Source organism: Pristiophorus japonicus, chromosome 15 (assembly GCF_044704955.1).
Source record: "Pristiophorus japonicus isolate sPriJap1 chromosome 15, sPriJap1.hap1, whole genome shotgun sequence".
NCBI classification, from domain to species: Eukaryota; Metazoa; Chordata; class Chondrichthyes; family Pristiophoridae; genus Pristiophorus; species Pristiophorus japonicus.
The window spans coordinates 112121311-112147418 of NC_091991.1; the positions used below are offsets into that span (position 1 = coordinate 112121311).

Sequence of the window (26108 nt, forward strand, 5' to 3'; positions counted from 1 at the left end):
AAAATTAAACCTCGTGGAGATAAAAAGGCAATTTGCCAAATCAAAGTGTAAAATCACTTTGCACCTTCAAACTCCCACAGCCGAATAGCTCCAGTGAGGCATGTGGTGCTTGGACAGGTGGAAGGTTTACAAACCGCTCAATAGGATGTTGGGGAAAAGCAAAAATTGCTTCCACTTAAAGCAAAATCCAGGATAAGAAGCTGGAGAATTGGCGAGATGGATTCATTCAAAACCTCAAACTCAAAATCTGAATTTGACCCTTTTTTTACATTTATCTTTTTATTGGTCATTTTCCCCCTGGGTAAATTTCCCCATGTTTCAACAGCAACTTTCAAAAAGGAATTGGATATATACTTGACAAGGAAACATTTGCAGGGCTGTGGGGAAAGGGCAGAGGGAGTGGTACTGATTGGAGAGCTCTTTCAGAGAGCCGGTCGAGGCACAATGGGCCGAATGTCCTCCTTCTGTGTTTGTTTACAAGTCCCTCCGTGACCTCGCCCTTCCCTATCTCTGTAATCTCTTTCAGCCTCACAACCCCCTGTGGTGTCTGCACTCTTCAAATTCTTCCCTCTTGACCATCCCTGATTATAATCGCCCAATCATCGGTGGCCGTGCCTTCAGCTGCCTGGGCCCCAAGCTCTGGAACTCCCTCCCTAAACCTCTCTACCTCTCTACCTCTCTGTCCTCCTTTAAGACGCTCCCTAAAACCCACCTCTTTGGTCATCTGCCGTAATTTCTTCTTATGTGGCTCAGTGTCAAATGTATTTATTTTGTCTTATAACACGGCTGTGAAGCGTCTTGGGACGTTTTACTACATTAAAGGCGCTATATAAATAAAGGTCGTTGTTGTAGGAAGCTTCTATGATGAAGTCTACCCTCATTTTAAATAGCACTTAGAGGGATTTTCATTCGAAAATATTAAATGCTTGGGCATGAATATCCCACGGCAGAACCTTAAGGCTGAGTCTCAGGGAGATATCTGTGTCTCACCTGTCTGTACAGTTGAACGAAATGGTATGAATTTTGATGTCTCGTCCCTGGTTCATTTGTTGAGTTTCCTTCAAGATCAAACTACAGCTGGTGTCTGGCTTCCCATCAGTCAGCAGGTATATCCCTTGCACATCCGCGTACTGAAAAGCCTTCTGTTTTACAGGATAATAAATTTCATTGAGAAATCTTTGTGACAACGAAATACCTGCTCATACCAAGTTCTGCATCCACCTTTCATCATCAGACACAAAGAAAGCAGGTGCATCTAAGAACATAAGAACATAAGAAATAGAAGCAGGAGTCGGCCATTTGGCCCTTCGAGCCTGTTCTGCCACTCAATAAGATCATGGCTGATCTGATCATGGACTCAGCTCCACTTCCCTGCCTGCTCCCCATAACCCTTTATCCTCTTATCGTATAAGAAACTGTCTATTTCTGTCTTAAATTTATTCAATGTCCCAGCTTCCACAGCTCTCTGAGGCAGCGAATTCCACAGATTTACAACCCTCAGAAGAAATTTCTCCTCAACTCTGTTTTAAATGGGCGGTCCCTTATTCTAAGATTATGCCCTCTAGTTCTAGTCTCCCCCATCAGTGGAAACATCCTCTCTGCATCCACCTTGTCAAGCCCCCTCATAATCTTAGACGTTTCGATAAGATCTGTAATTCAATTAGATCATGGCTGATCTGTATCTTAACTCCATTTACCCACCTTGATTCCATATCCCTTAATACCCTTACCTAACAACAATTTATCAACCTCAACTTTCAAATTATCACTTGACCCCCTCAGCCTCAACAGCTTTTTGGAGAGTTCCAGATTTCCAGTATCCATGATATGATGTTGGAACATCAGGCCTCGAATACAATGACGAACATGATGACAAGAGTTAGCTAAATGCTGTTAAAAACCCTCATCCATGCCTTTGTTAACTCCAGACTTGACTACTCCAAAGCTCTCCTGGCCGGTCTCCCACCTTGTACCCTCCGCAAACTTCACTTCATCCAAAGCTCTACTGCCCGTGTCCTAACTCGCACCAAGTCCCGCTCACCCATCACTCCCTGTGCTCGCTGCCCCGTGTCCTAACTCGCACCAAGCCCCGCTCACCCATCACCCTCTGTGCTCACTGCCCGTGTCCTAACTCGCACCGAGTCCCGCTCATCCATCACCCCCTGTGCTCGCTGCCCCCATGTCCTAACTCACACCAAGTCCCGCTCACCCATCACCCCTTGTGCTCACTGCCCCGTGTCCTAACTCGCACCAAGCCCCGCTCACCCATCACCCTCTGTGCTCACTGCCCGTGTCCTAACTCGCACCAAGTCCCGCTCATCCATCACCCCCTGTGCTCGCTGCCCCCATGTCCTAACTCACACCAAGTCCCGCTCACCCATCACCCCTTGTGCTCACTGCCCCGTGTCCTAACTCGCACCGAGTCCCACTCACCCATCACCCACTGTGCTCACTGCTCCGTGTCCTAACTCGCACCGAGTCCCACTCACCCATCACCCTCTGTGCTCACTGCTCCCGTGTCCTAACTCGCACCGAGTCCCACTCACCCATCACCCCCTGTGCTCGCTGCCCCCGTGTCCTAACTCGCACCGAGTCCCACTCACCCATCACCCTCTGTGCTCACTGCCCCCGTGTCCTAACTCGCACCGAGCCCCGCTCACCCATCACCCTCTGTGCTCGCTGCCCGTGTCCTAACTCGCACCGAGCCCCGCTCACCCATCACCCTCTGTGCTCGCTGCCCGTGTCCTAACTCGCACCAAGTCCCGCTCACCCATCACTCCCTGTGCTCGCTGCCCCGTGTCCTAACTCGCACCAAGCCCCGCTCACCCATCACCCTCTGTGCTCACTGCCCGTGTCCTAACTCGCACCGAGTCCCGCTCATCCATCACCCCCTGTGCTCGCTGCCCCCATGTCCTAACTCACACCAAGTCCCGCTCACCCATCACCCCTTGTGCTCACTGCCCCGTGTCCTAACTCGCACCAAGTCCCGCTCACCTATCACTCCCTGTGCTCGCCAACCTGCATTGGCTGACAGTCTGTCATCGCCTCGATTTTAAAATTCTCCTCCTTGTTTTCAAATCCCTCCATGGCCTCGCCCCTCCCTATCTCTGTAGTCTCCTCCAGTCCTACAACTTTCTGAGATCGCTGCGCTCTTCCAATTTTGGAATCTTGTGCATCCTCGATTTTCATCACACCACCATCGGCGGCCGTGCCTTCAGCTGCCTAGGCCCCAAGTTCTGGAACTCCCTCCCTAAACCTCTCCCTGCCTCACTACCTCTCTCTCCTCTTTTAGGACACTCTTTAAAACCTACCACTTTTGGTCACCGGTTCTAATTTCTCCTGATGTGGCACGGTGTCAAATTTTGTTTGAAATCGCTCCTGTGAAGCACCTTGGGACGTTTTACTACATTAAAGGCGCTATATAAATGCAAGTTGTTGTTGTGTCCTGGGTGAGCTCGGAGAAACCCAACCACCAGAGCCCAACAGGTCAAGAGAAGGGCAGCTCCTGGGTCAACCAGGTTCCAGCATCACACAGGCATCTTTTATATTGCCAGCCAGCTTATACTGGCAGAACACATGAATTAGTCAGTTCTAGGTAACAACCTGACCCCACTGCCAGCCCAACACATTGGGTAAGGCTTGATGATAGCTCGCACTATCAAAGGCCCTTATTTATAGCTCCTCTGCGCTCCGTTTTTTGTCCCGCAGCGGCAGCAATGGCGGTGGTGAGGTGTTGTGGCCGGGCGGTCAGCCTCCAGCGCCCCGCGGCGATCCTCGGGTCCGGTTTAGCGGCTGCGCGGAGCAGCACCGCCCAGGAGAGCTGCGCCCGGTGTACAACGCTCCTGGTTGTGACCCGGCGCGAGTTTTAACTCTTGCCCGACCCGTCCGCCCCGCAGCGCCCCCCGCAGTGACCGCCTGGGAAATCAGGGCAGTCCCACCATCCCGACAGCGGAGAGGTGAGTCATGGACTCCCAAGGTAAGTGCAATTGGTTTTTCTTTTAATTTTTTCTGCGATTTGTGTTGTGGTGGCGTGGGCAATGTTTTGGGAATGTTTGTGTGGTATTTTGTTTAGTTTTCTCCCCCCCCCAGGCGTCTCTGGGAACGCTCCCAGCCTGGCTCTTTAGCTCGGGAGTTTCCCGGGCTAGCGCCCAGGAGAGGTGTACAACGCCTCCCTTAGCACTGCAACCCCTGACTCAGGGCCCAGCTGCCCAATGTTACTGACTGAGGCGCAAACTGTTCCCAGGCACTAACTTTACCGCCCCGCCGGCATTACCGCCCCAAAAACATCAAACCCCAAAATCCAGCCCCATTGACTCCATATTGGGATCACCATTCCACAATCCCGCCAACACAAGTATAAATACATTGCAAACATCTCAGTACAAGGACATAAGAACATAGGAAATAGATGGGCAGGAAAAGACCTGCTGGACCATCAAGCCTGCTCCACAGCATGATGGCCAGATCATCGTGATTAAACACTCCCCCCTGCCCCCGCCATATAATCTCCTGGGAAAGGCAAAAGAAGAGAGGAAAGATACCCAGGGCCAACAAGGGAAAAAAATATGGAAAATTCCTCTCTGACCCCCTCAGGCGATGGAGATCACACGGACCAAGTGTTGTCGACAAAGACACTGACCTTGTTTATGATGCGGTGTCTGCCTCGGTCAGGAACCGGTCCAGCTCCCTGTCGAAGGCAGAGAGCCGGCACACACCACACCACACCAGCCGGCAATGTATTCCGGAGGTTCACTGCTCTCTGGGGAAAGCAGAAACGGCCAACACCCCGTCTATTCCCACTCTGACGTAGTTTAACACAAGAACATAAGAAATCGGAGCAGGAGTCGGCCATTTGGCTCCTCGAGCCTGCTCCGTCATTCAATAAGATCATGGCTGATCTGATCTTTGCCTCAACTTTGCAGTTGTACAGGACCTTAGTGAGGCCTCACCTGGAATATTGTGTTCAGTTTTGGTCTCCTAATCTGAGGAAGGACGTTCTTGCTATTGAGGGAGTGCAGCGAAGGTTCACCAAACTGATTCCCGGGAGTGATATGAGGAGAGACTGGATCAACTGGGCCTTTATTCACAGGAGTTTAGAAGGATGAGAGGGGATCTCATAGAAACGTATAAGATTCTTACGGGACTGGACAGGTTAGATGCAGGAAGAATGTTCCCGATGTTGGGGAGGTCCAGAACCAGCGAACATAGTCTTAGGATAAGGGGTAGGCCATTTAGGACTGAGATGAGGAGAAACGTCTTCACTCAGAGCGTTGTTAACCTGTGGAATTCCCTGCCGCAGAGAGTTGTTGATGCCAGTTCATTGGATATATTCAAGAGGGAGTTAGATATGGCCCTTATGGCTAAGGGGATCAAGGGGGTATGGAGAGAAAGCAGGAAAGGGGTACTGAGGGAATGATCAGCCATGATCTTATTGAATGGCGGTGCAGGTTCGAAGGGCCGAATGGCCTACTCCTGCACCTATTTTCTATGTTTCTATGTTTCTAACTCCACTTCTCTGCCCGCTCCCCATAACCCTTGACTCTCTTTTTGTTCAAAAGTCTGTCTATCTTCACCTTAAATATATTCAATGACCCAGCCTCCAAGGCTCTCTAGGCAGAGAATTCCAAAGATTCACAATCCTCTGAGAGAAGAAATTCCTCCTCATTTCCATTTTAAATGGACGGCCCCTTATTCTGAAACTATGCCCCCGAGTTCTAGATGCCCCCATGAGGGGAAACATCCTCTTTGCATCTACCCTGTCAAGCCAGTCAGAATCTTATGTTTCAATAAGATCACCTCTCATTCTTCTAAACTCCAATGAGTATCGGCCCAACCTGCTCAACCTTTCTTCATAAGACAACCCCTTCATCTCGGGAATCAACCGAGTGAACCTTTAAACTCGTTAAAGCTTGTGTCCCCTGGTCCTCTCCAATCTGGAATAATCGATCAATAAACTCGCTGTCCAGCCCTTTCCTAATTTGGCAGCCCGCTATCCGGTCGCCTCTAAGTCTACACTGCTCTAAACTAAATAGTCTCAGGAAATATTTGAGTGTCATTTTTGCACGTCACAAATTACAACAGTGTTCTCAGCAAAGTCCAGGATATAGAGAGAGAAAAAAAAATTATAATTAGTCTTTGTACAAGTAAAGCTGACCTGTAAAGCTTCCAGCGTGCAGGTGTTCCCGCGGGCAAGGGCTGCAGAGGCCCACTGAACAGCATCGTGACACGTCTGATCTGTAGCCTCAACTAGGCAATCCCGCCAGGGGTCGACACGCTCCGCGAAACACAGCAAGTTAAAGCTGCAGCAAAAAAAGGTGAACACAATGGAATTCTGACGAAGAGTCATTGACCTGAAACGTTAACTCTGCTTTCATCCCACAGGTGCTCAGTGTTTCCAGCATTTTCTGTTTTATTACAGTGGCAGCTGACCAGCTCCAATTACAAACTATTCCCATCAAAGTCAGTCTTACATAGAAACATAGAAAATAGGTGGAGTAGGCCATTCAGCCCTTCGAGCCTGTACTACCATTCAATATGATCATGGCTGATCACTCACCTCAGTATCCCTTTCCTGCTTTCTCTCCATACCCCTTGATCCCTTTAGCCGTAAGGGCCACATCTAACTCCCTTTTGAATATGTCCAACGAACTGGCCTCAACAACTTGAGATAGTCCCATGGTTTGTTTCTTTACTTGTTCCCTTACCACCCCCTTTTGCCCTGCACCATCATCCCTTGTCTCTCTAATCTCTCCTGCCTTCCACCCCATCACAGACCTTCCCTTTGGTTCTCTCCTCCCCTCCCCCCTTTCCCTGCCAATGTGCTTGCTTAATTTTTTCCACTTCTGACGAAGGGTCATCGACCTGAAACATTCAACTCTGTTTCTCGCTCCACAGATGCTGAGTGTTTCTAGCATTTTCTGTTTATATTCCAATCATGAGCTGGTTTGTAATTGGTGGCAGGATAAATTGAGAAGGCTGTTTTAAAATATATAAAGAGAGGCATAGAGCACAAAAGTAAGGAAGTTATGTTAAATCTTTATAAAGTGCTGGTTCAGCCTCAGCTAACGTACTGTGTCCAATTCTGGGCACCACACTTTTGGAAAGATTTACTGGAGGGTGCAGAAGAGATTTACTAGAATTGTGTGGGGAGACTGAAAAAGCTAGGGTTGTTCTCCTTGGAGCAGAGAAGATTAAGGGGAGAGTTGATAGAGGTGTTCAAAATCACGAAGGGTTTTGATCGAGTAAATAAGGAGAAATAGTTTCCAGTGGCAGGAGGATCGGTAACCAGAGGACACAGAATGAAGGTCATTGACAAAAGAACCAGAGGTGCCCCGAGGGAAAAAATGTTTTAGCAGCGAGTTGCGATCGGGAACGCGCTGCCTGAAAGGGCAGTGGGAGCAGATTCAATGGTAACTTTCAAAAAGGAATTAGATAAATACTCGAAGGGGAAAAATTTGCGGGGCTATGGGGGAAGAGCAGGGGAGTGGGACGAACTGGACAGCTCTTTCAGAGAGCTGGCACAGGCACAATGAGCTGAAGGGCCTCCCTCTATGCTGTAAGATTCTGTGACTACCCCTACACTTGTTCCCAATTGTCATGGTAACAATATCAATGTTGTGTTTTAATACTCATTATCCAAATTTCTGTGGCCTTTCTTTGTCAATCGGAGTGAATTCACTTTGTTTTAAAAACCTGACCCTTAAAAATAACTCCTGCCCGTCTCCACCAAATCCTGTCTGTGGAAAAATGGCCCAAACAATCCCAAAGCAGGAGAATAATTGAGGGAATTGAAAAACGACCAACAGTGGAAGTCTCCGTGAACCGCCGGTTGAAACTATAAATAAGAACATAAGAAATAGGAGCAGGAGTAGGCCATACGGCCCCCCGAGCCTGCTCCGTCATTTAATATGATCATGGCTGATCTGATCATGGACTCAGCTCCACTTCCCTGCCCGCTCCCCATAACCCCTTATCCCCTTATCGTTTAAGAATCTGTCTATTTCTGTCATAAATTTATTTAATGACCCAGCTTCCACAGCTCTGAGGCAGCGAATTCCACAGATTTACAACCCTCTGAGAGAAGAAATTTCTCCTCATCTCAGTTTTAAATGGGCGGCCCCTTATTCTAAGATCATGTCCTCTAGTTCTAGTCTCCCCTATCAGTGGAAACATCCTCTCTGCATCCACCTTGTCAAGACACCTCATAATCTTATACGTTTCGATAAGATCACCTCTCATTCTTCTGAATTCTAATGAGCAGAAGCCCAACCTACTCAACCTTTCCTCATAAGTCAACCTCCTCACCCCTGGAATCAACCTAGTGAACCTTCTCTGAACTGCCTCCAAAGCAAGTATATCCTTTCGTAAATATGGAAACCAAAACTATCCGCTTTTAAAAGCTTCCCAGTCTTCTGTCCTCCCACTAGTTTTGGCCACTTTGTATGCCCTTGTTTTTAATTGGATACTATCCTTTATTTCTTTAGTTAGCCACGGATGGCTCTCTTTTCTCTTACACCCTTTCCTCCTCACTGGAATATATTTTTCGAGAGTTGTGAAATGTCTGCCCCTCGTGCATATTATTATTCACCAAGAAATACAAGTAACAGAGCAATCGGTATCATACCTCGCACAGGGCTGCGAGAATGCTGCGGGATAACAGGGATGGTGCATCACGCAGCTCCCACTGTAACAACCTTTCCACACTGGCTCACCTGTGGCTGCCTTTCCGCAGTTGTTCCCAGATCAGGGACGTCAACTCCTTCTTCAGCTCTGCCAGATAGTGGTCGGTGGAGCCCGAGGTGTCCAGCAGGATGCAGACCCTCTTCTCCAAGACCGTCCCAAACAATCGCCTGCTTCCTGCTCGAGGATAAAACAATGGCAGTGCACTAACACTCACAGCAAAGCAACACCACTGGCATTTGGGGGAGAAAATAGTCCGGGACAAGAAATGGGTCCATCTCCTGTCCAAACCCACCATGGTACAAACCACCACACAATGTATATGGGAATACTTTCAGTGACTGCCCACATCCTAACTCGCATCGCCAACCTACATTGGCTCCCAATGCCTCCAATCTAAGGTTCTAATATCTACATCTAGATCACTTCCCCTCTCTATCCCCCCTCCCTATCTCTGTAACCTCCTCCAGTCCCTACACCCTCCCTATCTCTGTAACCTCCTCCAGTCCCTACACCCCTCCCTATCTCTGTAACCTCCTCCAGCCCCTACACCCCTTCCTATCTCGGTAACCTCCGCTAGCCCCTACACCCCTCCCTATCTCTGTAATCTCCTCCAGCCCTACACCCCTCTAACTCTGTAACCTCCTCCAGCCCTACACCCTCCCTATCTCTGTAACCTCCTCCAGCCCCTACAACCCTCCCTATCTCTGTAACCTTCTCCAGCCCCGACACCCTTCCGTCTCTGTAATCTCCTCCAGCCCTACATCCCTCCCTATCTCTGACACCCCATCCAGCCCTATTCCCCTCCCTTTCTCTGTAACCTCCTCCAGCCTGACACCTCGCCCTATCTCTGTAACCTCCTCCAGCCCCTACACCCTCTCTGTCTCTGTAACCTCCTCCAGTCCTATACCCCTCCCTTTCTCTGTAACCCCCTCCAGTCCCTACACCCATCCCTATCTCTGTAACCTCCTCCAGCCCTACACCCTTCTATCTCTGTAACCTCCTCCAGTCCCTACACCCTCCCTATCTCTGTAACCTCCTCCATTCCCTACACCCTCCCTATCTCTGTAACCTCCTCCAGCCCCTACACCCTCTCTGTCTCTGTAACCTCCTCCAGTCCTATACCCCTCCCTTTCTCTGTAACCCCCTCCAGTCCCTACACCCTCCCTATCTCTGTAACCTCCTCCAGCCCTACACCCTTCTATCTCTGTAACCTCCTCCAGTCCCTACACCCTCCCTATCTCTGTAACCTCCTCCATTCCCTACACCCTCCCTATCTCTGTAACCTTCTCCAGCCCCGACACCCCTCCCTATCTTGGTAACCTCCTCGAGCCCTACACCCCTCCCTATCTCTGTAACCTCCTCCAGTTCCTACACCCCTCTATCTCTGTAACCTCCTCCAGCCCTACACCCTTCCCTATCTCTGTAACCCCCTTCAGCCCTACATGCCTCCCTATCTCTCTAACATCCTCCAGCCCCTACACCCCTCCCGATCTCTGTAACCCCCTTCAGCCCGACACGCCTCCCTATCTCTCTAACCTCCTCCAGCCCCTACACCCCTCCCTATCTCTGTAACCTCCTCCGGCTCCGGCACCTCTCCCTATCTTTGTAACCTCCTCCAGCCGTAACACCCCTCCCTATCTCTGTAACCTCCTCCAGCCCCGACACCCCTCCCTATCTCGGTAACCGCCTCCAGTCCCGGCACCTCTTCCTATCTCTGTAACTTCCTCCAGCCCCTACACCCCTCCCTATTTCTTTAACCCCCTCCAGCCCTACACCCCTCCCTATCTCTGTAACCTCCTCCAGCTCCTACACCCCTCCCTATCTCTGTAACCCCCTCCAGGCCCCACACCTCTCCCTATCTCTGTAACCCCTTCCAGCCCCCACACCCCTCCCTATCTCTGTAACCCCCTCCAGCCCTACACCCCTCCCTATCTATGTAACCTCCTCCAGCCTGACACCCCTCCCTATCTCTGTAACCCCCTCCAGCCCTACACCCCTCCCTATCTCTGGATCCTCCTCCAGTCTGACACCCCTCCCTATCTCGGTAAGCTCCTCCAGCCCCTACCTCCCTCAAAGATCTGTGGGCTGGTTGTTCAGTTCTTCTGATTTCGGGGCGGTTATGGCGGTGGGGCGGTAAAGTTTGCGCGCGGGAACAGTTTGCACCTCAGTCAGCAAAATGCACCAGCTGGGCCCTTAGTGTGGGGTGGAGCGCTAAGGGAGGCGTTACACACCTCTCTCAGGGCACTAGGCTGGCATGGGAAAATCCCGAGCTAAACAGCCGGCCTGGGAGCGCTGCAAGAGAAACCCGGGAGGGGCGGGGGGGTTGGGGGAACAGAATAAAAACACCAAAACATTCCCAATAAATAACTCATGTTACCATAACATAAATCACAAAATAAACCAATCACGTTTACCTGAGGTGGACATTACCTACCTCACAGCTGTCGCGACAACTCGGACCGCTACCTTTCACAGACGGTCCCAGCAGGGGGCGCTCTACGGGGCACTATGGGTCGGGCTGCAACCAAAAATCAAGCTGGTGTCGCAACCTGGAGCGTTGTACACCGACTCGCTTCTCCTGGACGGTGCTGCTCCGCGTCCCCTCCAAACCAGCACCGAATGTCCCAGCGGGGCGCTGGAAGCTGGCCTCCCGCCCGGGAGTGATTACTGCCCCCATTGCCGCCCCTCCGGGGCATTAACGGGCGGCAGTAAACCAAAAATCCAGCCCTGTGTTCCTCCAACTCTGACCTCTTGCACATCCCCCACTCCCTTCGCTCCACCAATGGCGGCCGTGCCTTCAGCCGCCTGGGCCCCAAGCTCTGGAATTCCCCCCTCCTCCTGGAAACCTCTTTGACCAAGCTGTTGGTTACCTGTCCTAATATCTCCTTCTTTGGCCTGATGTCAAATCGTGTCTGATTAAACGCCCCTGTGAAGCTTCTTGAGATGTTTTTCTGCGTTAAAGGTGCTATATAAATACAAGATGCACTGCAGCAACTCACCAAGGCTTCTTCAGCAGCACCTCCCAAACCCGTGACCTCTACCACCTGGAAGGACAAGGGCAGCAGGTGCATGGGAACACCATCACCTCCACGTTCCCCTCCAAGTCACACACCATCCTGACTTAGAAATATATCGGCCGTTCCTTCATCGTCGCTGGGTCAAAATCCTGGAACTCCCTCCCTAACAGCACTGTGGGAGCACCTTCACCACACGGACTGCAGCGGTTCAAGAAGGCAGCTCACCACCACCTTCTCAGGAGCAGTAAGGGATGGGCAATAAATGCTGGCCTTTCCAGCGACGCCCACATCCCATGAACAAATAATTTTTTTTAAGTTTATGTTTGGCTGTGTCCTTACAGTCTGTGATCTAGCAGAAGGTCCCCACCTGACAGTAGCCACTGCAATCGCTGCAGGTATCGACACAAGACTCGCTCCACTTGCTCAATGTACTCTTCCAGCTCCCGAGGCTGTAACTGCAGATGCCTCACCTCGCCCTGGAAGTGCAAAACATGACACCAGTGACTAAAGGGCATTCTCTGCCATTGGCCAATTAAACTCTGAATCTTAATCAACCCGCAGTCCCCGATCACATCAAAACATCGCAAAGTGCCTCACACATGGCGTTACTTTGTTGTTGCTGGGATTGTCCTAGTGTTGTGAAGGCCAGCGCAGCAGCGACATCCATGAATAGCAATGAGCCAAATGTGTTGGCTGAGGGAGGCATGATGGCCCAGGATACTGGGAGAACCGCCTATTCTTCTTCCCATCGATACTGGGAACCAAGGCGGGTAGATAGAGTTACGGTACAGATCTGCCTTGATCTCATGGAATGGTGGAACAGGCTGGAGGGGCTGAATGGCCTCCTCCTGTTCCTAACTTCTGCACAACAAAACTCTAATGTTATCATCAATCCAAGTCTGACAGCATTTTATTATATCTATCGGTGTCAGCTGTGGCTCAGTGGGTAGCACTCTTGCCTCTGAGTCAGAAGGTTGCGGGTTCAAGTCCCACTCCAGGAACTTGAGCCCAGAAATCTAGGCTGACACTCCAGTGCAATGCTGAGCGAGTGCTGCACTGTCGGAGGGGCCGTGCTGAGGAAGCGCTGTACTGTCGGAGATGCCGTCTTTTGGATGAGATGTTAAACCGAGGCAGCGTCTGTTCTCTCGGGTGGACGTAAAAGATCCCATGGCACTATTTTGAAGAAGAGCAGGGGAGTTATCCCTGGTGTCCTGGCCAACTTTTAGCCGTCAATCAACACTACAAAAAAACAGATTATCTGGTCATTATCACATTGCTGTTTGTAGGAGCTTGCTGTGTGCAAATTGGCTGCCACATTTCCCAAATTACAACAGTGACTACACTCCAAAAGTATTTCATTGGTGATAAGGCGCTTTGAGATGTCCGGTGGTCATGAAAGGTGCTATATAAATGCAAGTCTTTCTTTCTCTAATGCAATACATCGATATATATATATACGTACAGGCTGAATGGCCTCCTCCTGTTGCCATGTTCAATAGTGCCGTGGGATCTTTCACATCCACCTGAGCAGGCACATGGGGGATGGAGGTCGTCAGTTTAACCTCTCACCCGAAGTGGGGGGGCGGCGCAGTGGGGATACCCCAGACAAAGCCTCACCGAAACGTCAGCACCAAGCACAGGGCTTGAACCCACAACGTTGTGACCCAGAGCTGAGCCATGGCTCAGGTTGAAAGATATAGGGGCCGAACTCGGTCGAAGTCAAGTGTTGCCCAAAGGGCCGCCGATGGCTGCCGAGAGACCGGGCGGTACTTTGCCTGAAAGATTCCTCTAAAAGAGGTGGCAGTATCGACTGGTGGCAAAATAACGGCTTACGCCGTCAATCTGGGCGGCAGCGGGCGGGAGCTCTCAATCTCGGCGGCAAAGGCTCTTGCCGCCCAAGTGCCGCCGAGGATGGAGTCGGGCCCAGGGAGGGTCGAAGACCTGAAAATAAAAATCATAGGAAACAAAAAACACACAACACCTTCAGGGGACCCCATCCAGGTAAATCGCTGTAAAAAAAATGTTAAAATATATTTTTACAAATTTTTTTTCCGTTCTTTGTACCTATCGTCGGGATTAGACCTGCCTCCACATGGCGGTCCTTGCCCCTGCTGCCACTGACTCCCGCCTGCACCAATCCGGCAGCTTGGCGGGCAGGAGACCACTTACGAGACTTGGCCGCCAGAGGACGTCAGCGGGCGGTTCCCAGCGGTACTCCCCCCCTCCCCCCCCCCGCGCAGCAAAACTCGCCGGCAGTCGGCAGCAGTGGGAGGTAAGGCTACCGATATCGGGGCCTTAGAAACTACTGAAGTAATTGGCATTTCCAATTATTGGGAACTCAAACATCAGGAACCTCTAACCGCAGGCAGTGAGGATCTGTTATTATTCTTTCATTTGGTTCTCGAGTGTAACACCAGGACGCCTCCGCCTCCCCCTCCTCGTCACAGCACTGACCATTCTCCAATCCCTTCCCCAATCGGCCATGTGACATGTTGACGGGAAAGTCTACCATTTCTATAGTGCCGTTCACATTCTCAGGATGTCCCAGAGCGCTTTACAGCCAATGAAGTACTTTCGGAGTATAGTCACTGTTGTGATGCAAAAAACACGGGAGCCACTGTGAGCACAGCAAGCTCTCACACACAGCAATGTGATAATGACCAGATCGTTTGTTTTAGGTGTTGGTTGGGGATAAATATTGGCCAGGACACCGGGGATAACTGACCAGCTCTTCTTCGATTTAATGTTGCATCAGAAAAAGCGGGGAAGTCTTGCTACAGTTATACAGAATATTGGTGAGGCCACATCTGGAAAACTGCGTGCAGTTTTGGTTTCCATAGTTAAGGAAGGATGTACTTGCTTTGGAGGCAATTCAGAGAAGGTTCACTAGGTTGATTCCGGAGATGAGGTTGAGCAGGTTGGGCCTCTACTCATTGGAATTCAGAAGAATGAGAGGTGATCTTATCGAAACGTATAAGATTATGAGAGGGCTTGACAAGGTGGATGCAGAGAGGATGTTTCCACTAATAGGGGGGACTAAAACTAGGGGGCATGATCTTAGAATAAGAGGCCACCCATTTAAAACTGAGATGAGGAGAAATTTCTTCTCTCAAAGGGTTGTAAATCTGTGGAATTCGCTGCCTCAGAGAGCTGTGGAGGCTGGGTCATTGAATAAATTTAAGACAGAGATAGTTTCTTAACCGATAAGGGGATAAGGGGTTATGAGGAGAGGGCAGGGAAGTGGACCTGAGTCCATGATCGGATCAGCCATGATCGTATTAAATGGTGGAGCAGGCTCGAGGGGCAGAATGGCCTACTCCTGCTCCTTATGATCTTATTAAAGACTCCCACAGCACTGCACCGGAGTGTCAGCTTAGATTTTGTGCTCAAGGCTCTGGAGTGGGGTTTGAACCCACAACCTTATGATTCAGAGGCGAGAGAGAGAGTGCGATCCACTGAGCCACGGCTAACACTGATATATAAATACAAGCTGTTGCTGTAATTATTTTCTCTCAAGATCACAGATGCTCCCACTGAACTGCACCCGATGACAGGCTCCACCTTGTTATGTATGTAAATTTTATAGAAACATAGAAAATAGGTGCAGGAGTAGGCTATCCGGCCCTTCGAGCCTGCACCACCATTCAATAAGATCATGGCTGATCATCCCTCAGTACCCCTTTCCTGCTTTCTCTCCATAACCCTCGATCCCCTTAGCCGTAAGGGCCATATCTAACTCCCTCTTGAATATATCCAATGAACTGGCATCAACAACTCTCTGTGGTAGAGAATTCCACAGGTTAACAACTCTCTGAGTGAAGAAGTTTCTCCTCATCTCAGTCCTAAATGGCTTACTCCTTATCCTAAGACTGTGTCCCCTGGTTCTGGATTTACCCATCATCGGGAACATTCTTCCCACACCTAATCTGTCCAGTCCCCTCAGAATCTTATAAGTTTCTATGAGATCCCCTCTCATCCTTCTAAACTCCAGTGTATAAAGGCCCAGTTGATCCAGTCTCTCCTCATATGTCAGTCCCGCCATCCCGAGAATCAGTCTGGTGAACCTTCGCTGCACTCACCCAATAGCAAGAACGTCCTTCCTCAGATTAGGAGACCAAAACTGAACACAATATTCCAGGTGAGGCCTCACCAAGGCCCTGTACAACTGCAGTAAGACCTCTCTACTGCTATACTCAAATCCCCTAGATATGAAGGCCAACATACAATTTGCCTTCTTAGAAACATAGAAACATAGAAAATAGGTGCACGAGTAGGCCATTCGGCCCTTCGAGCCTGCACCACCATTCAATATGATCATGGCTGATCATGCATTTCAGTACCCCATTGCTGCTTTCTCTCCATATCCCTTGATCCCTTTAGCCGTGAGGGCCACATCTAATTCTCTTTTGAATATATCTAACGAACTGGCCTCAACAACTTTCTGTGGTAGAGAATTCCACATGCCCAAAACTCTCTGAGTGAAGAGGTTTCTCCTCATCTCGGTCCTAAATGGCTTACCCCTTATCCTTAGACTGTGACCCCTGGTTCTGGACTTCCCCAACATCATAGAATATAGGTGCAGGAGTAGGCCATTTGGCTCCTCGAGCCTGCACCACCATTCAATAAGATCATGGCTGATCATTCCTTCAGTACCCCATTCCTGCTTTCTCTCCATACCCCTTGATCCCTTTAGCCATAAGGGCCATATCTAACTCCCTCTTGAATATATCCAATGAACTGGCATCAACAACTCTCTGCTGCAGAGAATTCCACAGGTTAACAACTCTCTGAGTGAAGAAGTTTCTCCTCATCTCAGTCCTAAATCGCCTGCCCCTTATCCTAAGACAGTGTCTCCTGGTTCTGGACTTCCCCAACATCGGGAACATTCTTCCCGCATCTAACCTGTCCAGTCCCGTCAGAATCTTACATGTTTCTATGAGATCCCCTTTTATCCTTCTAAACTCCAGTGTATAAAGGCCAAGTTGATCCAGTCTCTCCTCATATGTCAGTCCAGCCAACACTGGAATCAGTTTGGTGAACCTTCGCTGCACTCCCTCAATAGCAAGAACGTCCTTCCTCAGATTAGGAGAACCAAAACTAACACAATATTCCAGGTGGGGCCTCACCAAGGCCCTGTATAACTGCAGTAAGACTTCCCTGCTCCTATACTCAAATCCCCTTGCTATGAAGGCCAACATACCATTTGCCTTCTTCACCGCCTGCTGTACCTGCATGCCAACTTTCAATGACTGATGAACCATGACACCCAGGTCTCGCTGCACCTCCCCTTTTCCTAATCTGCCGCCATTCAGATAATATTCTGCCTTCGTGTTTTTGCCCCCAAAGTGGATAACCTCACATTTATCCACATTATACTGCATCTGCCATGTATTTGCCCACTTGCCTAACCTGTTCAAGTCACCCTGCAGCCTCTTAGCGTCCTCCTCACAGCTCACACCGCCATCCAGTTTAGTGTCATCTGCAAACTTGGAGATATTACACTCAATTCCTTCATCTAAATCGTTAATGTATATTGTAAAGAGCTGGGGTCCCAGCACTGAGCCCTGTGGCACTCCACTAGTCACTACCTGCCATTCTGAAAAGGACCCGTTTATCCCGACTCTCTGCTTCCTGTCTGCCAACCAGTTCTCTATCCACGTCAGTACATTACCCCCAATACCATGTGCTTTGATTTTGCACACCAATCTCTTGTGCGGGACCTTGTCAAAAGCCTTTTGAAAGTCCAAATACACCACATCCACTGGTTCTCTCTTGTCCACTCTACTAGTTACATCCTCAAAAAATTCCAGAAGAATTGTCAAGCATGATTTCCCTTTCATAAATCCACGCTGACTTGGACCGATCCTGTCACTGCTTTCCAAATGTGCTGCTATTTCATCCTTACTGATTGATTCCAACATTTTCCCCACTACTGATGTCAGGCTAACCGGTCTATAATTACCAGTTTTCTCTCTCCCTCTTTTTTAAAAAGTGGTGTTACATTAGCTACCCTCCAGTCCATAGGAACTGATCCAGAGTCAATAGACTGTTGGAAAATTATCACCAATGCATCCACTATATCTAGGGCCACTTCCTTAAGTACTCTGGGATGTAGACTATCCAGAAGATTTGTCAACCATGATTTCCCTTTCATAAATCCATGCTGACTTGGACCGCTCCTGTCACTGCTTTCCAAATGCGCTGCTATTTCATCCTTAATAATTGATTCCAACATAATAGTGTAAGACTTGCCACCAGGGGGAGCACCTGTTGGAGACCCAAGGGTCACCTGCACACCTCGTGCAAGCAAGTATAAAAGGTTGCCTGCCATGCTGATTCTTCACTCTAGAGTTTGATTAAAGAGACTAAGGTCACATCAGTTTGAGCTTACAGCACAGTCTTGTGGAGTTATTCTGAACATAACACATCTGAACCGGGCTGGGACCCGGGGCCTAGCGGAAAGGATAAATAAGGCGGTCACAAAAAGGTGGGGGCTCAGGTGGAAATTATAGTACAAATAGTCGGATAAAAACAAAGGAAAGGGAAGAGAGTAGAGAAACAGTCAGAAATTGTGCTTTAAGCTCTACAGGTAAAGAGAAAACTAAGAGATGTAAAGTGATTAAACCAGGAGAGAGAAATAAAAAACAAGTGAGTAAAATATTGGAGCTGAAGGACAGGCCAGGGCGTGCAGCCCCAATAAGCGTTCTTTCTACAAACGCACGGAGTATAAGGAATAAATTGAATGAACTGCAGGCACGAATTCAACTTGGAGGGTATGATCAAAGAGCAAGTTATTATTTAAATGGCGAAAGATTGCAAAGTGCTGCAGTACAGCGGGACCTGGGGGTCCTTGTGCATGAAACACAAAAGGTTAGTATGCAGATACAGCAAGTAATCAGGAAGGCCAATGGAATCTTGGCCTTTATTGTAAAGGGGATGGAGTATAAAAGCAGGGAAGTCTTGCTACAGCTATACAGGGTATTGGTGAGGCCACACCTGGAATATTGCGTGCAGTTTTGGTTTCCATATTTACGAAAGGATATACTTGCTGTGGAGGCAGTTCAGAGAAGGTTCACTAGGTTGATTCTGGGGATAAGGGGATTGTCTTATGAGGAAAGGTTGAGTAGGTTGGGCCTCTACTCATTGGAATTCAGAAGAATGAGAGGTAATCTTATCGAAACATATAAGATTATGAGGGGGCTTAACAAGGTTGATGCAGCGAAGATGTTTCCACTGATAGGGGAGACTAGAACTAGAGGACATGATCTTAGAATAAGGGGCTGCCCATTTAAAACTGAGATGAGGAGAAATTTCTTCTCTCAGAGGGTTGTAAATCTATGGAATTCGCTGTCTCAGAGAGCTGTGGAAGCTGGGACATTGAATAAATTTAAGACAGAAATAGACAGTTTCTTAAACGATAAGGGGATAAGGGTTATGGGGAGCGGGCAGGGAAGTGGAGCTGAGTCCATGATCAGATCAGCCATGATCTTATTGAATGGCGGAGCAGGCTCGAGGGGCCATATGGCCTACTCCTGCTCCTATTTCTTATGTTCTTATGTTTTTATGACATGATAGCCATTACTGAGACATGGTGCAAGATGGTCAGGACTGGGCACTGAATATACCCGGTTATAGGTCTACAGGGCAGTTAGGGGAAACGGCAGAGGGGGCGGAGTCGCCTTAGTGATTAAGGATGAAATCATTTCAATGACAAGAGAGGATATAATGAGAGGTAAGCAGGCAGTGGAGACTTTGCGGGTAGAATTAAGAAATAGGAAAGGATCTTTAGGGCTGGATTTTCGGCTTTTAGGATTTCGGGTTGTTAATGGCGGTGGGACAGTCCTGATACCGCCCGGGAACAGTTTGGACCTCAGTCAGCAAAATTCATCAACTGGGCCCCGAGTGTGGGGCGGAGCGCTAAGGGAGGCGTTACACACCTCTCCTGGGGCTGTCGGCCGGCTGAGCACGGCGCTCTACAGAGCGCTACGGGTCGGGCGGGAGCCAAAAATCAATCCGGTGTCACAACCAGGGGCACTGCACCAGCTCGCCACTTCCGGGCGGTAATGCTCCGCGTCCCGCCGACACCGGCCCCGAAAACCCCCGCGGAACGCTGGCCGCCTGCCCGGCAGAGCTCACCGCCGCCATTGCCACCCCTCCGGGGCAAAAACAGAGGCGGACAGCACCGGAAAATCCAGCCCCGAGACTGTAGTGGGAGTTGTTCGTCGGCCCCATGGTAGCAGCTGTGATGTAGCAATGGCAGAGTGGTTTTGATGGGGGATTTTAACTTTCATATAGATTGGGATAAGCGGACTAGCACCTGTTAGAAAGGCAGTTAATTTCTTGAGTGTGTCCGGGATAGCTTTCTACAACAATATGTCCCAGAGGTAACAGTGGGCAGGCCATATGAGATTTAGTGATGAGTAATGAGCCAGATTTAGTTAACAGCCTAACGGTGCGTGAACATTTATCCAGGATCGAGTTCAGCGTAGCGTTTGAAGGGAGAAATATGAAACAGCTACTGAGATTCTGTCTTAACAGGATGAGCCAGAGATAGTCCACAGTAAACTGGGCAAATCGACAGAAGATCAGTGGGAGATGTTCCAAAGATAATCTGATGTGAAACAGAAGTAGTTTGTAGCCCTGAGGGGCAAGAGCTCGACTCGCCAAAAAAACAGCCATAGACGACAAAACTGAAAGAAAAAGCATACAAAGTTGCAAAACAAATAGCACAGATCCTGGTGAATGGGAACGATAGAAAGAACAGCAAGGGTCACAAAAAAGGAAGTATGAAAAGAAACTGGCAAGGGATATCAAAATCAACACAAAGAATTTTTACAATTATATTTGGAAAAAGAGGGTAGTCAGGATCAATGGTGGCCCATTAAAAACTGAAATTGGTGATACTGTTGGTGATAAGGAAATGGTGGACATGTTGAATAATTACTTTGCATCAGTATTTACAGTCGCATACCTGAAATCCCATGGAAACTAATACTGAATCAGGAACAGGGACTCAATAAAATGAACATGAGTAAAATGACAGTAATGAAGAAAATAATGGGACTAAAGAGCGACAAGTCCCCAGGACCAAATGGTTTCCAGTGCAGGGTTTTAAAGGAAGTAGGTGAACATATTGCAGATGCCCTAACTATAATCTTCCACGTTCTCTCGATGCAGGAACTATTCCTTTAGATTGGAAAATTGCGCATGTTATTCCGTTATTTAAGAGTGGCGAGAGGGGGAAACCAGGGAATTATAGACCAGTTAGTCCAACATCAGTTGACAGGAAATTGCGAGAGTCAATAATTAAGGATAGGGTGACTGAACACCTCAAAGAGCCAGCATGGATTTGTGAAAGGTAGGTCATGCCTGACAAACCTGATTGAATTTTTGAGGAGGTGACTAAATCATAGAATCAGAATGGTTACAGCACAGAAGAAGGCCATTCGGCCCGTCGAGCCCATGTTGACTCTCAGCTAGTCCCACTCCACTCCCCTTTCCCCGTAGCCCTGCAAATGTTTTTCCTTCAGATACTTATCTAACTCTCTTTTGAAAGTTAAGATTGAGTCTGCCTCCACCATCCTTTCAGGCAGTGCATTCCAGATCCTAACCACTCGCTGCGCAAAAAAGCTTTATCTTACATCGCCTTTGGTTCTTTTGCCAATTACCTTAAATCTGTGTCCTCTGGTTCTCGACCCTTCCGCCAATGGGAACAGTTTCTCTCTCTACTCTGTCCAGACCCCTCATGATTTGGAGCACCTCGATCAAATCTCCTCTCAACCTTTTCTGTTCCAAGGAGAACAACCCCAGCTTCCCCAGTCTACCAACGTAACTGGAATCATTCTCGTAAATCTTTTCTGCACCTTCTCAAAGTTGTTACAGTTGTTTTATAGTTAAAAGTTTTACAAAGTTTTAAAATTGTTGCATATTTTTGACATTTTTACATAAACGTTTGAATTGAATTTAGGCACTCTGGGACAGTGTCAAACTTTTGGGGTAACAGTCATCAGGGTCCCAAAACGCAGCTCTCCATATTCAAGCAAAGTGATCATTTATAAACCTTCTCACATCTGGTTCCTCCATTAGACAGGTAGTCAGCAATACAGGGCGAGATAGTACAGGCCTGGCGGGGCAGGCTCGAGGGGCTCAACAGCCTACCCCTGTTCCTATGTTCTTAATGATTTGAGTGATAAACGATTTACTGGGGGGAGCAATGAGTGACTATGACTTACAGCCGGAACTTACATTGATCTCCACGCTGGGGAAGGCCGCACAGTACTTTGCAGAGACCTTTTTGTGTAAAGTCCGCACCAGTTGCTTCTTATGCACGCAGTCCGGGCCAGAGACGAGTCTGTGCAGATCCAACCTCAGCTTCTTAATGCCCAACTCCTGCAACCACTTTACAGAAAAATGGCAAGAGATCTATCAGTCGAGCACAACTCTTGGAGCAGTACTGAGCAAACCTTTCCCCTTCCCTCTCCTGAAGTCTGGGAACACAAAGGAAAATCAGCCAAATGCAATATTCAGTCGATATCTTTTAATGCAATGAGTGTTTGGAACAATGTTACCAGGTAAAGGAACATGAAACCACATGGCAATGTTATTCAAAATATAATCACAAAGAGAGCTTGTGTACGAAGTGTAGGAGGTTTAGAGGGGATTTGAGGGGAAATGCCTTCACCCAGAGGGTGGTGGGGGTCTGGAACTCACTGCCTGAAAGGGTGGTAGAGGCAGAAACCCTCACCACATTTAAAAAGTACTTGGATATGCAGCTTGAAGTGCCGTAACCTACAGGGCTACGGACCAAGGGCTGGAAAGTGGGATTAGGCTAGGTAGCCTCTTGTTGGCCAGCACGGACATGATGGGCCAAAATGGTCGTGCTGTAAATTTCTATGATTCTATGATAAGGGGTTGGGTTATAATAGTCAAAAACCCTCTCTTGTGTTTATATAACTGGGATATTGTTCCATGGACACTGGCAATCTCTCCAATTAAGTGGCCAATATTGGACATGGGAGTGTTAAACGGTTATTTGACCATAGGGGGAAGGAGGGGGAACCTCGATCCTGTTCTTATCCAATGTCCATGCTCGGGGAATTCCCAGCACGGAGTCACTGGACAGATATCAGGGTCAAAAATAAAAACATGGTCAAATGGTCAACTTTAGTCTGTCACGTGATGCGTCACAATCTGAGCCTGTGTCCTGGACAGTGGCCAGTTCAATGTGTTGGACACCCACATCCCAGCTCGTGGACCAGGTTCAAGCCCAGCCTGATGGATGAAGCTTTCCCCCGTCTGCTGAATGTGCCAGACCCAGTCTTCTTTGTGTTGGCCATGGATTCACCACACCAACCGAATGGGCAATTGAGCTCAATCCACCTCTGCCCATTGTGACTGGATGGTGCCCTGCCTCGGAGATCGAGGTGTTGGGGTTACAACGGAGACCCGGTATTGGTGGGAGGGGGGAGAGTAGATTAGAGGGAGCTTTTTATAAAAATGTTAAAGCTGCATTCTGAACCACAAATTAACTACTTTGTGAGTTTACCATTCGTATTGGAGAACGGCAGGTTGAGAATTTGATTTCCATTTAAAAATAAAATCTGTAAACCAAAAGCTGGGGTCAGTAAAAGTGACTGTGAAGCTGTCGATTTGTGGTTAAAAACCCAGCAGAAACATAGAAACATAGAAATTTACAGCACAGAAGGAGGCCATTTCAGCCCATCGTGTCCACGCCGGCCGACAAAGAGCCACATGGCCCTTGGTCAGCAGCCTTGAAGGTTACATATAAACCTATGAGCAATGACGGAAAGGCAAAGAGCAGCCAGTCCAACCAGTCCGACCCACACAACTGCAACACCCCTTAAACTGAAACATTGTACACTTCACCCCAACCGGAGCCATGTGATCTCCTGGGAGAGACAAAAACCAGATAAAAACCCAGGCCAACTTAGGGAGAAAAAATTTGGGAAAATTCCTCTCCGACCCATCCAGGCGATCGAAACTACGCCAGGAGTTCACTAATGTCCCTTTAGGGAAGGAAACCTGCCGTCCTTACCTGGTCTGGGCCTATACGTGACTCCAGTCCCACACACCAACTCTTAACTGCCCCCTGAAGTTGTAGCAAGCCTGCTGCCAATGGTTCAATGCGGCAGCTCGGTGCCACCCTCTCGGGTTGAGCAGGGGCGGGCAGTAAATGGCCACCTTGCCAGTGAAGCCCACACCCCGAGAATCAATAACAAAATAAATCGTCAGATCAAAAAAACTGCACATATCGGAAAACACGGCTTGTAAAATCCCAGCGCTGCGAGACAGACACATTGTACCTGCGAGGTCGAGCAAATCTCCTCTTCTTTGGGCAGAGAAACGAAGGGAATGGCCTTCCTCACACTCTTCATCTTGGGATATTTCTGATACACGGCACCTTCCCAACAGAGACAGAAGCAGCGGTCAATAGTCGCAGCTTAGAGCCCAAACTGGAGATTCTTCATCCGCACAAAGCACTCACAAAATAGATCTGCACAGTCTTAAAGATGCAGATTTACAGAACCTTTAAAGGAAGGAATTTCCAGGGCTACAGGGAAAAAGTGGTGGGGGGAGGGGGAGGCAGTGGCACTAATTGGACCGCTCTTTCAAAGAGCCAGCACAGGCACAATGTGCCAACTAGCCTCCTTCTATGCTGTAATGATGGATGGCCCTCATCCATGCCATTGTTATCTCCAGACTTGACTAGTCCAACGCACTCCTGGCTGGCCTCCCACATTCTCCAATACATAAACTGGAGGTCATCCAAAACTCAGCTGCCCCTGTCCTAACTCGCAACAAGTCCCGCTCACCCATCACCCCTGTGCTCGCTGACCTACACTGGTTCCTGGTTAAGCGACACCTTGATTTCAAACTTCTCATCCTTGTTTACAAATCCCTCCATGACCTCGCCCCTTCCTATCTCTGTAATCTCCTCCAGCCCCACAACTCCCAGAGGTGTCTGCGCTCCTCCAATTCTGCCCTCCTGAGCATCCCTGATTATAATCGCTCAACCATCAGCCTTCAGCTGCCTGGGACCCAAGCTCTGAAACTCCCCCCCTAACCCTCTCTACCTCCCATTCCTCCTTTAAGACACACCTTAAAACCTACCTCTTTGACCAAACATTTGGTCACCTGCCCTAATTTCTTCTTGTGTGGCTTGGTGTCAAATTTATGTTTTGTCTTGTAACACTCCTGTGAAGCACCTTGGGACGTTTCACTACGTTAAAGGCGCTATATATAAACACACGTTACTGTTGTTGTAGGACTCTGTGATTATTCATTGACCCTCTCATTACCGGTGCTGCCCCAGGTGATGGAAAGCTTCACACCACAGCTTGGAGCAGTTTTGGCATCACTGAGACTGCCGGTCAACATCGACATTTCATTCCAAGACTGCCCCTCGTCGGGAACCTGGAGTGGGACCCAAGCCCTTCAGGGGCGAGAGTCTGACCACTGAACCATGGCTACACTTGGGCAAAAACACATCCTGATCACACCGGTCCTGCACCACACCAGCTCGGCCACACTCACCGACTTTATTCCCATCGTCTGTGTAAAACACCGACTTGGAAACCTTTGCCGTTTTATTCCGCCTCGCTTCATTCTCCGAGAGGTGAACCCACTTCTTATCGGGATGAGCTGGAGAAGAAAATAAAACAGCCATTTTGCAAAGGTTAACTGGTGGTTTCCCAGCTATGGATTGTGGCCTTTCCTCCGTCAATGACCTGAGCAGGTGGGATGACCAAAGACATTCCCAGATTTAAAAATAAAAAGTTCAGGCAAAAACCCGGCACCAATGTCAGAGGGACGAGGGTCAAATCAGGAACAGTGACGTTGCTGAGGGGACATCAACAATCTGTTCGGAGAGCAGGAGAGAGGGCGTGGGGTCAGGGAGCAGGAGAGGGCGCGGGGTCAGGGAGCAGAAGAGGGCGTGGGGTCAGGGAGCAGGAGAGGGCGCGGGGTCAGGGAGCAGGAGAAGGCGCGGGGTCAGGGAGCAGGAGAGGGCGCGGGGGAGGGGTCAGGGAGCAGGAGAGGGCGCGGGGGAGGGGTCAGGGAGCAGGAGAGGGCGCAGGGGGGGGGGTCAGGAGAGGGCGCGGGATCAGGGAGCAGGAGAGGGCGCGGGGGAGGGGTCAGGGAGCAGGAGAGGGTGCGGGGGAGGGGTCAGGGAGCAGGAGAGGGCGCGGGGGAGGGATCAGGGAGCAGGAGAGGGCGCGGGGATAGGGAGCAGGAGAGGGCATGGGGTGGAAGGTCAGGGAGCAGGAGAGGGCATGGGGGGTCAGGGAGAGACAACAGGAAATATGGTGGCAATTTCTGCCTAACCTGCTCAGCGTGAATGGGTGGGAGTTGGGCAAATTTTACCCCATTTGCAATGGACTGAATGGTCTT

General features: G+C 49.2%; 1 protein-coding gene across 1 annotated transcript in view; it reads right to left on the minus strand.

Annotated features, from left to right (window-relative positions):
- The window catches only part of vwa3a (von Willebrand factor A domain containing 3A), a 92542-nt gene that overhangs the window by 10250 nt on the left and 56184 nt on the right, over positions 1 to 26108 (minus strand). Inside the window, exons 23-29 of the mRNA XM_070856686.1 lie at positions 25254 to 25361; positions 24023 to 24120; positions 21945 to 22097; positions 12067 to 12175; positions 8712 to 8856; positions 6155 to 6299; positions 991 to 1142 (exon numbers count right to left, since the gene is read on the minus strand). Coding sequence (XP_070712787.1) covers positions 991 to 1142; positions 6155 to 6299; positions 8712 to 8856; positions 12067 to 12175; positions 21945 to 22097; positions 24023 to 24120; positions 25254 to 25361 — 910 coding nt within the window. The remainder of the gene's footprint in view (positions 1 to 990; positions 1143 to 6154; positions 6300 to 8711; positions 8857 to 12066; positions 12176 to 21944; positions 22098 to 24022; positions 24121 to 25253; positions 25362 to 26108) is intronic.